Source organism: Diorhabda sublineata, chromosome 7, assembly GCF_026230105.1.
Source record: "Diorhabda sublineata isolate icDioSubl1.1 chromosome 7, icDioSubl1.1, whole genome shotgun sequence".
Lineage (NCBI taxonomy): Eukaryota > Metazoa > Arthropoda > Insecta > Coleoptera > Chrysomelidae > Diorhabda > Diorhabda sublineata.
The window spans coordinates 33,132,069-33,147,810 of NC_079480.1; the positions used below are offsets into that span (position 1 = coordinate 33,132,069).

Sequence of the window (15,742 nt, forward strand, 5' to 3'; positions counted from 1 at the left end):
AATATACCACAAATCAAAAACGTGTGGGAGGGATCAGCGCCGCATCGCTGAAGAATCGTTAGATCAGGGGTAGTACAGGGACGGCATCGTATTACCGTACTGCAGTGAGATTGTTTATATAATTCTTTTAAATATGTCTGACACGTAGTTAGATGATAAAGCTGTTGACTACGTTATAGAAATTGATGTGCAAGTTGCCCCTTATTGTGTCATCTGATGGGAAATAAGAAAATGTGTTTATTGAGGTAGAAAATGAAGATTTTATTTTAATGTTTCAATAAAAACACTTGTTATCTTTCGATTTCTGTTTTCGATGTTAGCAATATACAATCAATGAAAGAGGTTACATCTATTCAAAATTTCACGTTTACATTGTATATTTTTGTAAAGATAATTCTTCGATAAATAAACTTTGATGTGGAATGTTCGTGAAGTTTGGAATTCGATATGAACTTTTTCGATATAAATAAGACAAATAAGTTATGTTTGAGTAAATTGAGTACATAAATCACAGTTAATTTTTGGCAACTGCGTTAGTAGGTGGTCCGTTTTTGATTAATAACGTCGTCGTGAAATAAAAAAATAGCTTTGTCGGACAGGTGAACGTAAATTTTTTTCATTTGCTGATAATGACGCAAGACGTTGATTATTTTTATATTCTCATGTGGCCTGCGATAACGATAAAATTCCAAAAAAAGGCAGTTATAATATATAAAAACTCGTTTGTTTAGTTTTGCCTACCGATTTTCATATATTTTTAGAAAATTTGTTATTCCATTTGTTCAATAAAAATGAGATTATTAAAAATGTGTTACAGTTAAATCATGTCTGGGAAAAGCGAGATCAAATAAATATTTAAATCACCAATGCTGAATTCAATTTAATACAATTATTATTGTTTTAACGTGGCTGAATATATTACAAATTTTGATTATGCCGTTAAGCCGGTACCACACGATGCGTCCAATTTACGTATCGTGTGGTCGTAATGCGCATGTCATTCAACGAATTTTTTGCTTCCAACGTTGGGTCTTTTCACCTGCTCCATAGGTACCCAAAATTGGAACGAAATTAGAACCAACACTTGTGATACAACTACACTCATTTCTTGTCCTCTTGCGCGTCTTCTATTTCAAGCCCTGCCAGGAGTAATGGTCTGGAGTTCTTAAGTAATTCACATTTCGAGAGAACGTGGATAGAGGTGCAGGATTATCCTGTTGATATTCGTAGATTGTTCTAAGTTAGGTTGATACATTCAGCAGATCTACTCTGGTTATAGTTTCACAGAAGGGTCTTTACCTGTCTCAGACCTTGTAGATTGTCCCAATAATTGGTTTTTATCCTATCTACCTTCTTTTCCAGTGCTTTTCCCATTGTTCTATAGTTGAAACGGATCCCACGAAGGGTTTGTCTGCCTAATTATACTTTTCTTGCTAAACTCGTTCAACTTTTCTAGGCGAAACGAATTTGGAGTTTATGATATTGACAATTAGAGCTCTTATAGCTGCTTGACTATCGGACAGAATGATAATCTCCTTTTTTTTTTAGATAGTTCTACTCCAGATTGAACTGAACACATTTTTCAATTGCATTGATTTTTGCTTGCTCAAGCTTTCAGAGCTTGCTTTTAGCCAACGTTGGAACTCGAATGCTGGTGCAAACGTATCGTGTAGTACCGGCTTTAGTCTAGTCATATACAGTGTCGCTTATATAGAACTAATCGGAACCCGATTTTAAGCATAAATAAATATTTATTTCGGGACAGAATTTAAAATTTGTTGCAATGTTCAAGGCAATACTGCAATAATCATTTTTAAAGAATATTTACATCTGATTTCAAATAACTGATTCAAATTTTTCGCATTATAGTATACGTACATAAAATAAGGTTCCCAACGAATTTGGAAAGTGGTATTAGAAGGTAGCAGTGAAAGATATTTACTTGTTTCAACTGCACGAATCTAAAATAAATACCACATTTGAATTCAGGGTAATGAAAAACTGAGAAACAGGCAAAAGAAGCAGCAGAAAGTGATAATGCGATTGTAGTAAACCAGATATCCGTCATAGAACCAGTGATAAGTGCGTGGCAAATATCACTGTGGTGTGTGCAATCCTGGAAAAAGAATAGAGGCGGACAGATAGAATGGGTCATACTACATTGATTCCTGACTGAAAAAAATGTTCTTATATACGCCAAGCAAGATATTGCAAGACATACCGTGGCACACTTGGCTATTAGTTTTACTAGCATACATTAAAAATACTCCATGACCATTTGGCCGTCAAAAAGATTTGTTCGCGTGGGAAACCGCATAATTTGACGAAAAAATCTCGTGTTGTTGGTGCAAAGAAATGTTGAAAAAATTTAATCGCGATGCTTCAAAAGAATGGGTCTTTCAAGACGAGCCAAATCGAACAAAAGTTCTGTCAGACCAGCGGTCAATCAATATGTTTGCCAGAAGTGTTTGAAAAATTAGGAAATTCAATCGGAGAGACGGAAAAAACGTTTTTGAACAGTCAAAACATCGAATTGATGGGTCATTCGTCGTCTTGTTTGCAGCTCAATTATTTTTTTGTTATTCCCGCAGATGAAAAGTAAATCACGAGGTCAACGATTTTCTACAACTGTTGATGCTTCGATAATTGGTTCAAACGCGTATTGTTTATCTCAAAACTTAAGTAACAACCCTCGTATATGAAGATGCAAGATTGAAATACAATCAGTCAAAATAATGAAATAGTTGATTGGATCTTCAAAATTGTAAAAATTCAAAATTAAAGAATATACAGAAATGCCTCAAAACGAATTGATGGTTGTGCTATTTGGGCTTCCATTTTGAATGTTATAGCACAATTGGTAATGGAAGATCTTGAGGAAACTGTCCTTAGTAAACTTGATATAAATATTCTATTCTTTTTCTGATATGTAGATGATTGCATTACTGCTGTACCAAGGAATCAAATTGAAAACATAAATAAAAAATTCAATTCTTATCATAAAAAACTTCAATTCACAATCGAGGTTGAGCAAAATAATAAAATCAATTTTCTTGATATATAAGAACAGTCCAACTCGGTCCTCAAGATATTTGAACTTCAATTCATGACATCCAACTATCCGATCCTGAATTTAGATGCTTACCTATTCAAAAAGAAAAAACTGCATAAAAAGAAAATAATTATCCGGAAAAAATGATAAATAACATAATCAAGAAAAGGATAAACATATATTATAATCATTTAAGTCATAAAGCACATAATAAATTATCCAAATATTTCACTAAATTAAAAGAAGTCATCATGAAATATCAAAAAATCGATCGATAATACACGAAAAAGCTATAAATAGTAAAAAAAAATCTAAATAATTTAAGTAAAATTTATAGCTCTGTTTTGTAAATTCTAATAAAGCTACAAATAATTTAATTGATAACTGCTATATATTTGAGATGTAGGGACCCAGGAAAAATGAATTTTTCTTATTAGAACCAAGTTCTAAGTTGATTTTATCCTTATTTTAATATTCATGATGAACGTGATCTATAGATCAATATAAATAAGTAAATTGTCAGTGTCAATACGATATTTTAATAAAGACTTAAAGAAAAATCGAAACGGCAAAATTTATCTTTCTTTTAAAAATTATCAAATTAATTTTAAAACAGAAGAGACCTAAAATTTAGAAGCATTAATTATTATTTTATTTATTATTATCTTCTAATATGCAATTTAGCAGTTATTTTTCAATTACAAACGTCCATCTCGTCCATCCAGAACATCTATTGGTAAAAATATGAAAAACAATATTCAATTAACTAATTGCTACTAATTTACTAGTTAATTAGTGGATTTTTCATTTGAATCATGTATTATAATCAGTAGAAAGTGTGAATATGAAAAATCAAGCCAAAATTTTCATCGAAAAATGAGTGTAATATGTTTTACAAAATTTTTACTATCTAACCCAGTGTGAAGTGTGTTAAAAAAAATTGTGTGTGTGTCAGCTCTGACGCACGACTGGAGTTTACTCGATAGTCTAACTAGACGCAAAAAGAGTTTATTTAACTTAAAAAATATAAAAAAAATTAGAAAATTTATAAATGCATAATTATAAAAATTTCAACCGACTTTAAGAAAATTGATAAAAAAAGGTTTTTATAAACATTTTTTTTAAATTATTATAATTAATTTTTTATTTAAAATATAATATTATCTTAATAATTAACAAAAATGGTTATAAAAAGATAATTATGTCACTAAATCTTTTACATACAATAATAAATAGTACAGAAAATTATTTAAATAAGCTAAAAATTAACTTTTCGAAAGAAAATTATATAAAAATATTATTATAATGAAAAAATATTGTCGATTTTTCTGATAATATTATCGAATTATTGACTACAGTTGTTAATATTTAAAAATTATTTATAAAATAAATCATAATAACGTGGAAGAATTTATAGACATCGACAAAAAAATTAATTTTTGGTTAGATTAGAAATTTTCTATTTTATGTGGATGCGCTCGATAATTCATATTGGGTTGATTATCTAATTTTATGTGTTGTTTTCAAATATATAATTATATGAACTACATCGATAATTATTAAAATATTTAATAAATACAAATTGCACGTGCTCATACATATAATACATGAATTATAACGTACCTTGCAACCACGCGTTTGTTAGATGTTCCGGCAATATCACCTACACCTCTTTCTGCCATAGTTATTTGAAAATACTTTCAGTTCACTTTAGCGGAACACAATGATAATAAAACTTCACAATGACAGCAATATAAGTATGTCGACACTGACAAATTAGAAAGTTGCGCACCAAAAACGTAACGAGGTCATTCATCGATAGATTTTACTCCTCACATTTTTCTCATACCGGGCCCCTTATATATGCAAATCGATTCTTAAGGCGTAAACTCCAAAAACAAAAAATAATTTGCAACCTTTCACTTAAATATTATTTTTGTACCCACAGTTGTTAATTAATAATTTCATTTCGCTTAAAAATGAGCAATGAGATTACTTATAAAGTAAATAAGGTTGAAATTGCCAAAATTGGAATACCTTTATAAGAGCGTATGGAAAATTAAAAGAAAAAGAAAAACGCAAATGGAAGAGTTGTTCTTGCTTACCTTCATAAAATTCAGAGCAGTACAAGGCGTCGACTATTCGAAATTGTAAAGTATGTTGAGGGTAAACAAATAAGTATATACAGGATGTTTCAAAAAAAAGGTGATCCCGTCTCTAGAAAACTGTAAAATATTTGAGATTTTTCTCAGTAAAAATTTCGTATTCAAGATAAAGGGCGTTGAAGAAAAAAAAACTATCTAGAGTACACTAAAAAAGTACTTTTGATAAAACTCGATACTGTATACCATTTTCGGAATATTTTGATTTGAAAATTATGGAGTAATAACAGATGATGGTATAAAGTATTGATGAAGAATGGATAAAAAGGATACGTTTAAAAAATTTGGGACTGAGGGTTTTCTTTTCTTGTAACGTTTTACAAAAATCTAATCGCCACAGGATCTTGGTTTTCAAAGTTATCTATCTATCCTAGAGACGGGATCACCTTTTTTTGAAACATATACATACAAAGAAGGTAATTGGTAAGATGACGAAGTCGAAGAGGCATATTTATTCGATGACGAAGTCGATTTTTCATTTCGTAAACATTCTTCAAGTGCAGTATCTTTAGCTTTAGATGCAAATTGTATGATTTATGCATATATGAAATCAAAGAAAAAGTAACTGAAGAAACTTTGATTAGTTATGTGCGATTAGCTTTGAAATATAAGTACAACCGATTTTTTTATGTTATGATAGGAAATTTCCTCACTTTCATTCAAAAGTTAATATTTAAGATACGAGAATGTATTTTAGCCTAGACCAGTTCCATGCATAAACAAAATATTGCGTTACCACAGCAACGAACAATAAATTATTAGAAGTGTAAGTGTAAAGTTTGACATCGAAAAAAGTAAACCAGAGTTACGCAATAAACTAAAAGAAAAAAGATGTTCACCGAAATTGTGAAAATCGAAAAATTGGAGTATCGAGCCATCATCAAGTACCTGTATTTAAAAGGGTTAAGAGGTAAGCAGATTTACGAAAATATGCTTAATACCCTTGGTGATCAATGTCCTTCGTAAGCGACCGTGAACAATTGGACTGCAAGCTTCAAAAGAGGTAAAGATGATGACCGAGCGGGAAGGCCAGTTTCTGTGTTAGTCCCGGAAAATACCGATGCAGTTCATTACATGATTTTATTAGATCGTCGAATTGGGCTAAAACGAACATCTGAAGCACTGAATATTTCAAACGAACGCGTTCATCATATAGTTCACGTCAATTTGGACATGAGAAAAATTGGTGCAAAATGATTCCCCAAATGTTTGGATGTTTTGACCAAAAGCGCGCAAGGGCAAAAGCAGCGCGTTCGATCTGTGCTCGATTTGAAAACGATGTAGACTTCTTAAACCGAATTGTTACTATGGATGAGACTTGGGTACATTTCTACGATCCAGAAATAGAGCAACAATCGATGGAATAGCGACACTCTGGTTTCGTGTCCAAAAATCTGCTGGAAAAGTTCTTGCTGCAGTTTTTTGGGATTGTCATGGAGTAATCATGATTGATTTTTTGGATAAGGGTAGAACAATAACTGGAGATTACTATTCGACATTACTACGGGAAAAAATTAAAGAGAAAAGACGCGGAAAGCTATTCAAAGGTGTTTTTCTTGCAGGACAAAAACCCTGCACACAAATCTCATGTTGACATTCAAAAAATTCGTGATTTAGGGTTTGAATTACTCTCCTTATTCACCAGATTTGGCTCCGTCTGACTATAATCTCTCTCCTCAAACTGGAAAAAAGGTTAAAAGGTCGTAGTTTTTCCTCCAACGAGGAGGTAATAAAAGCTATAGAGGTTTGCAAAGCAAAAAGAAAATTTTTTTTGGTAAGGTCTAGAGACGTTGCAGGTTTGCTGTAATAAATGTAGTCTTACCATGGGAATTTACAAAAAAAGTGCGTTTTTTAAAGCTGGAATCACGCAAACTATAAATGAGCTGAATGGATAACTAATCCATAGTTATTTAACTTAATGTAGGCAATCAATGATAAGTTATTTTTATGATGTTCGATTCCCAATGGTTCACTTAAGAAACTCAGTTATAACTACCACTTTCCACACAAGTTCAAAAGGTTTTGTGCGTTTCAGCCTGCGGATTAAACTATTATGAGTAATAATTTGACAATAGAATTATTCTAAAAACAAGTGAAAAAACCAAAATTCACTACAATTGAAGTAATACCTAATTGGTACAGCAAATATTGTTCAGTAGCGATTAAAAGTCAAAACCAAAAGAAAAATAAATTTATAAATAAATAAACAGTCAACTTTATTTGTTATGTGTTTAGAAACTATTTACGTTCAATCAGTTAATCGACTGCTACATTCAAATAGGTTTTTGTAAATATTCTATCACAGAAGGTGAAAGATTATAAAAAGCAGTTTGACCACATGCTTTCAAAGCTAATTTACGTGGAATTTTTGAATCACAGAACTGGTATTGTGAATAAAATTGCTATTGCGTGTCCCTACGAGGCATCCTCTTCTAAGAGAAAGTCTAGTAAGAAAAATAAAAAGAAATAATAATAGTAATAATGCGGACTAAATACCTGCTCAAGGTTACTTGCCCTATTAAAGGTTAGTAAACTCGAAACTCTAAAATTGTTATTTTATAAAAGATTGATGCTATTTGCGGCATTTACTTTTTTTTATGTTATTACTTTCATTAGCCGTATAAAACAGTTTTTAATTGACGATAAAAGAAATTGAAGGATATTTGACGTGTAACTATTAATTCGAATGTTGCAATTTAATTTGCTGCTGGCTGTATATTTACGAGGTGTGATTATTAAATAACGAGACTGGCGATATAAAATATTCAATCGGCGAAAATGAATTTGCGGACTCATCCTCCCTTATTTGGCGATTGTTCGAATCAATCAACGATGCTCCAAAATGAGTTGTACGCGTCGAATGTTGTCTGATGTGATGCTGGTTCGAAGTCGATGATCATGCGGTTCTTTCTTGAAGGATGGGCGGTCATCTTTGACCGCTTTTACCCATTTTAATATAGAAGATCCACTCAGGTACCCACTACTAAATTGATTTCGTGAACGCCCGTGTCTTAATACCTTCCCGCACCAAAAAACGAATGACAATACGTTGGTATTTGTCTTTCACGTGTGCAAAGGGTGAACCTGCTCTAAAAAGGGTAAAGTAAGTAAGAGAAGGAATTAAAAAAAAGTGATTTTCTATCAAGACGACAGACCTTCTCTCACATTTTGATTATCGTCAAGGCTACTACTACCCGTATTCACCAGAGCTGGCCACCAGCGACTTTTTTCTGTTTCCTGACCTCAAAGTTTCATTTCTACGAGAGAAATTTTTATCAAACGAATACGTAAATGCCTATTTTGTGGATAAAGACTATTATTTAGAAAGGTTACATCAACAATGGGAAACGTGTTGATATGTTTAAAAAAATAAAAGTTATTATGATAAAAAAAAAAGTTTTTTGATAGATCGGAAACTTTTCAGATAACCCACGTAAATAAATAAATGTAATTGTCGTAGTCACTGAATAAAATGGAGGAAAACAGGTATGAAGATAACAAGATTCTTTCCCGATGCGCACGGAATTAACATTCGGAATGACATCTTCGAATTTATTTGAACTCTAAATGCTATTAAACGATGCTATTAAATATAATTAAATGACGGGTATTTCTTTGATCTGTCTGCTAGGCAGAACTTTCACTATTTTCGACAACACTATCCGGTTTTAAATCGTCAATGGTGTAATATTGTGAAAGGGTTTTATCACGGAAACGGACGATTTACGAGGGGATACCCAAAAATAACCGGAATACATTTGTCCCAGCGGTGCTTCCACTGTTAGAAACATTGTTTGAGCTCATCTTTAGAGATGACTGCAAGTTAGGTAACCTAATCTAATGATTTAGAAATCATAGGTGTTAATTTTTGGATTTTCCATCTTTACAAAGTGGATTAGTTAATACTTTTGATAGACGCAACCTTATCACAACGGATTAAGAATTGTCACTAGTTGTAGCGCACCCCACAGATGATTTAGGGAAGAAGACACAAACAATGATTAGGACGAGGAACTGCAATAAAGAAAGTAAAAATGAGGGTAAGTTAACCTAACTTAACATAACCTAAAGAATTTAGAAATACTAGGATTTAACTTTTGAATTATCCATCTTTACAAAGTGGATTAGGTATTACTTACTCTTGATGGATCCGTCACAAGTTGCGTCATGTACTCGGACTACCTTTTCGTTTACCTAAAATATTCCCGTTCCAATTTGGCGCATTCTTATTTCAACGGATTAAGAGAATTGTTACGAGTTGTAGCGCACCCCCCAGATGATTTAGGGGAGAAGACAAAGATAACGATTAAGATGGCTCAAGAAATCACTTTTTTGTAAAACGCTGCTAAATTAATTGATGACATTAATAATTTATAAACATTTCGTAAAATTAATAAACACAAAGAGATACTTGAAAAAAATTTTATCTACATTAGATTTTTTGTTATTGTGGCGATCTGTTTTCGTAATAAACCGACTTTTACTTTGGATAATCTTTCGAACTTTTGCGGAGATCATCAATCAAAATGTATATTAAGTAATGCAGAAAATAAAAATTTCTCATTATGCAGCTGCGAATGTTGACAATAAAATTCGAAATTTGTTTTTAGAAGTCGAAATTACAATCTTGATATATGTAGGTTCGTAAAATAATTTAAAATATGTACGTAAAATTATCTTCAATACTATGAAATATGGATACAATTAATAATAGTGCTCGTATATAGGGTGTTTGTTCAATTGATATTTATTTCGTTTCTACCAAACTTGAATCACAATTTTCATCTACCATTTTATTATAAAATCATAAATATACTAATATAGGAGGTGTCATGAACCTAGTAAAAAATTAAACTCACAATAATTCAATTATTTTATGTACTGGTGTTGGCTAGCAAGGATTGTTACAGAATGACATCGATCTGTTTTGTCGTGATTTTAACGAGGTCTAGAATTGTGACAAAGTGTCGAAATCGATCGAAATTTCATGTAAATCGACACACGGTTTTGTTTTTATTTATCAGTCAAAAACCTCGCTGCAAATTCGGTCTTAATTTGCAAACAATTTTTTGAGCTCTTTATTAAGCTCTCGATTGATTAATTTGAACGAACAGGTTTAACCACTTTTTGTATATTTTCTCTTATTTTAAAAATCGACGTTTCGCACGACCATTCCTTTCCAAATCTTCTTTTTGTTGTAATCTTGTAATCAATTACCACATCATCGTATTAGAATGTTTTAGCATTTAGTAAACTACTTTGATACTTGAGCCTTGAGGCAAAACTTTTGTAAAAGTGATATTAAAGATCAATGTTTGGCAAACACGACCTCATTAAAGCCTTTGAAGACAGCGATTCCCACCAGATTCTCTGCTAAATTGTGAGCTACGAAATTTTTTACTTGCTGATGAGTATTGTAGATGGTGACCACTGTCAAGTGGTCAATTTGCATAAGATCGAACAAACTAAGTTAACCGAGTGTTCTGGAAGACAAAGAATTAAGATTTGGGTCTTTGGTTCAACGTTTCTCGTGAGGTCTAACAAACTAGTCATATTGAAAATAATAGTTATGTATGCAACAACAAAAATACTTTTTTTCACGAGTATGACGGTTTGACCACCCTCCTCATGGGCCTGTGTAGTAACCACTGACTGTCAATTCTTACGAAAAATATAGACATGACTTTGTAAACGACGCGGAAGAACTTTAAAGATACTGTAGGGACTTCATAAATACGTTCTGCTAGGCCGAGGAAATCTTTTTTTGTCCAAATATTTCTGCACAGATCAAAACTTTGTTAAAGGTGGTTTCTTGACTTTTGAGTCAACTCGTTCTGGTGAGTACCATGAGGAGTTATTTATACAGATGCACTTAATCGTAGTCCTACATGGTACTTGGAAAAAAAATCATTATTATGCATCGTTAACTGCTACAACTTAATATTAAATTATAAAATGTAAATAGACGAGTAAAATGTAAGGGAGTTTGGTTTAAATAGGGTACCAGACACGTGAACTGAGCCCTTTTTCTCACCCATTCGTTTTTTTTTATGGAAAACGAAATTTCAAAGCAAATACTGAAGAATCGTCTGAACTAGAATTATTATTTGATTGAATTATGAAGGGTTTCAAAGAAGTGTACAAACGATATATATTTATACAAATGTTATTGTATACGAAAAGTCTGGGGGTATAATATATAATAAACAATACATTTCAACTGTCTACTAAACGCTTCATCATTTTATTACCCTCTTAGTCATAAAAATAGACTATAGAGTCTAAATAGATTGAGTGGAATTGAAAATATTGCTAGAAAAAGAATGAGAAAAAACTTGATATGTTCATAAATGATAATTTTATCAATTTTGTGTAATTAAAAATATTATGTGTATTTATATTTTGTTGCTAATGAATATCAGGACAACCACTAAATTAATTTATGCATATTTGAACTTGGATATTAAAATAATATCATCTTATTGAAACGATAAACATCAAAGGATCCGCTCAAATCTAATTAAAATATATTTAATAATATCTTAAAATAATATAAATAGTTTTCAATGAATTTTAATTGGAATATAACATTTTTGACTCGATGAATAATAATAATAATACTAGTCACGATTTGAACTAATAAAAGTTATTTTCACGGTTTGTCTATAGAAATAAAATAATTTTACGACTGTCTGAAAATATAAACGACATCCTGTGTATAAACATTCGGTATATTTTCAAAACTAGCAAAAATCTTTTGTGTGGTTCGAGAACTAAGTTGATAATAAGTATCCTAATAAGAAAGTGAACCAATTTATATTATACGAGGCTATTCAGATAAGTACCGAAAACGAAAATTTAAAAAAGGATTATTATTCAATTTCAGCGATATTATGTACTGTGTGAAAAAATCCTGAAACAGATCGATTTTTTGTTCAAATTGACAATTGACAGTTTGAAAATATTATTCCCTTCCAGCACCCCATGAGAATTATACCATAATACCACCAATACAGACTGACTCGAAGACTCGAAGTATTCCGTGTTCATAACCTCACAAAATTTAATTTTAATTTAAATTTATTGGTAATTTTTTGTATGAACTACAAGTACTATTTCAGTGACTTTCAACTAGTAATTTTATACATTTTGTATTGTATTCTCTTATTTTATTTCAGTAACCTAACCTAATTTGACCAATTGCAAGTTTGCATTATTATGTTATTTACAAATTACGGCTGTGACAAATTTTAAAAATTCATTTCTCTATTGTATATTGTGTAGTAACTACCCCTAATGTTTAAATGCAACTCAAAGGATTTATAAATTCTGGGTTTCCAACTTTACAAAGTGGATTATGTAATAAATTACAGGTAAGAATTTTAATGAATCCGTCACTCGGACTACTTTTTCGTTTACCTGAAACATCCCAGTCCCGATATGGGGCATATTTATCTCAACGGATTAAGAATTGTAGCGCACCTGAAAACCCAATTTGAGAAAGTTTTAAGCCACCATTTTAAAAAATACTTTTTTGTGGTCCGTATCACAACTTCATTTGCTCTTTCACTCGAAATAATTATCTTTACATGAACTTTTTAGATAACTCGATTTATAGTTTCAAAATAAAAATTCACTCACCTAAACGTCCACCAGATGTTAAAGCACATGGTGTTGAGCCAAAAGAATGCTGACAAGAAAAGAAACAGCATCGAAACGGCTGGAATAAAAGAAAATTATATTAATGATTGAAAACAGCATGATATAAACAGATCTACTATCATTTATTATTTTGAAACATTAATAAAAGTTTAAAAATCATGGGCATGCAATTTTGCAGTTTTGTGATACTTTTTTTTGATGAAATAAAAGTGTTGAATAGAAAAAACGTTATGGTTAAGCGTTAAAATGAAAATGAGCAGAACATAGACAACTTATGACAGTTCTATTATTAATATGAGTTACGTTTAGCAGTGTCTTCAACATGACTATCACAAAATGACTAGTGGTAGTTTGATGATGGAGCTTACACGCCACATCCAAAATATAAACTGGTTCACTGATTATAACCCTTTTCCAGCAACTACAAATGCTGAAATAAAAGCTGCGGGAAAGGAATTAAACAAAGCTCTTGGCAGTGGGACAATTGAAATGACTGATTATGACAGTCGAAAGTTGTGTCCGACATATTTCGAAACCTCGTCTCTGACCGATCGAAATCTATGATTATCGTGTTCTAATTTGAACAAACTCTTGAACTACTACTTGAAAATGTAAATACAAGCGAATAAAGTAAGATTAAGTCAAGATGACAGCACTGATTGTCACAAGCAGGGCCGCCAACCACTCAGAATGACAAACCGCAGTTTCCGCTACAAAAATCAACAAATCACTTCTTTGTGCCGATACTGACTATACTATTAGAGTAGGAGGAAGTAAAAAAGTTATTAAATCGATTATATACTGTACTTTTATTAAATCTATTTTGCTGTTATGCAGAATTTACAATAAATTAGTTTCATCATATTAAAAAAGTTGTGTCCGACATATTTCGAAACCTCGTCTCTGACCGATCGAAATCTATGATTATCGTGATCTAATTTGAACAAACTCTTGAACTACTACTTTAAAATGTAAATACAAGCGAATGAATAAGACTAAGTCAAGATGACAGCACTGATTGTCACAAGCAAGGCCGCCAACCACTCAGAATGACAAACCGCAGTTTCCGCTACAAAAATCAACAAATCACTTCTTTGTGCCGATACTGACTGTACTGATAGAGTAGGAGGAAGTAAAAAAGTTATTAAATCGATTATATACTGTACTTTTATTAAATCTATTTTGCTGTTATGCAGGATTTACAATAAATTAGTTTCATCATATTAAAAAAGTTGTGTCAGACATATTTCGAAACCTCGTCTCTGACCGATCGAAATCTATGATTATCGTGTTCAAATTTGAACAAACTCTTGAACTACTACTTTAAAATGTAAATACAAGCGAATGAATAAGATTAAGTCAAGATGACAGCACTGATTGTCACAAGCAGGGCCGCCAACCACTCAGAATGACAAACCGCAGTTTCCGCTACAAAAATCAACAAATCACTTCTTTGTGCCGATACTGACTGTACTATTAGAGTAGGAGGAAGTAAAAAAGTTATTAAATCGATTATATACTGTACTTTTATTAAATCTATTTTGCTGTTATGCAGGATTTACAATAAATTAGTTTCATCATATTAAAAAAGTTGTGTCCGACATATTTCGAAACCTCGTCTCTGACCGATCGAAATCTATGATTATCGTGTTCTAATTTAAACAAACTCTTGAACTACTACTTTAAAATGTAAATACAAGCGAATGAATAAAACTAAGTCAAGATGACAGCACTGATTGTCACAAGCAAGGCCGCCAACCACTCAGAATGACAAACCGCAGTTTCCGCTACAAAAATCAACAAATCACTTCTTTGTGCCGATACTGACTATACTATTAGAGTAGGAGGAAGTAAAAAAGTTATTAAATCGATTATATACTGTACTTTTATTAAATCTATTTTGCTGTTATGCAGGATTTACAATAAATTAGTTTCATCATATTAAAAAAGTTGTGTCCGACATATTTCGAAACCTCGTCTCTGACCGATCGAAATCTATGATTATCGTGTTCTAATTTAAACAAACTCTTGAACTACTACTTTAAAATGTAAATACAAGCGAATGAATAAGACTAAGTCAAGATGACAGCACTGATTGTCACAAGCAGGGCCGCCAACCACTCAGAATGACAAACCGCAGTTTCCGCTACAAAAATCAACAAATCACTTCTTTGTGCCGATACTGACTGTACTATTAGAGTAGGAGGAAGAAAAAAACTTATTAAATCGATTATATACTGTACTTTTATTAAATCTATTTTGCTGTTATGCAGGATTTACAATAAATTAGTTTCATATTAAAAAAAAACTTTTTAATATCTATTTGATACTCTGTGTTTTTTTTCCTTCTCCTCATTAACAAGTCATAACATCTTACAATAAAAATGAAAAGAATACCGTTAGAGGTTTTGATGTATCTGTTAGGAAGTGGGGCATAAAAAAACCATTTTCTCTCCGCGACAATCATTTTCAATTTTATGGTTCGGTAGTCATAAAAGTTCTCATCTTGGTTACGTTGTATTAGAAAGTTCGTAACTTCAATTATCGACTCGTAATGAAATAAGTTGTAATTTCGGTGTTAGTACCTATAAAAGGCAATATTAAGAATATTTTACAAGTAATAAAATTATAAATTAACGAACTTCTGCTTTGATCGTAAAATCTTGAGCAATTAATAAGAGCCAGTCGTTAACCAACGGAATTATATATTATAGAAAGTGAGAAATTTATGGGTGCCTGATTCAATCTCCACAATTTTAATTATTGTTTTACTATAGACCGCGAAGTAAAGTAAATTCCTAATATTTCGATTTCTGTTAATGTTAAATGAAAGTTTTTTCAAAGTAATTCCGGCCATCTACAATAA

General features: G+C 31.5%; 1 protein-coding gene across 2 annotated transcripts in view; it reads right to left on the reverse strand.

Annotated features, from left to right (window-relative positions):
- Positions 1-15,742, reverse strand: part of LOC130446327 (probable G-protein coupled receptor Mth-like 1) — a 147,716-nt gene that overhangs the window by 75,556 nt on the left and 56,418 nt on the right. For both annotated transcript variants that reach the window (XM_056782512.1, XM_056782514.1), the window contains exon 3: positions 12,856-12,934. In XM_056782512.1, coding sequence (XP_056638490.1) covers positions 12,856-12,934 — 79 coding nt within the window. The remainder of the gene's footprint in view (positions 1-12,855; positions 12,935-15,742) is intronic.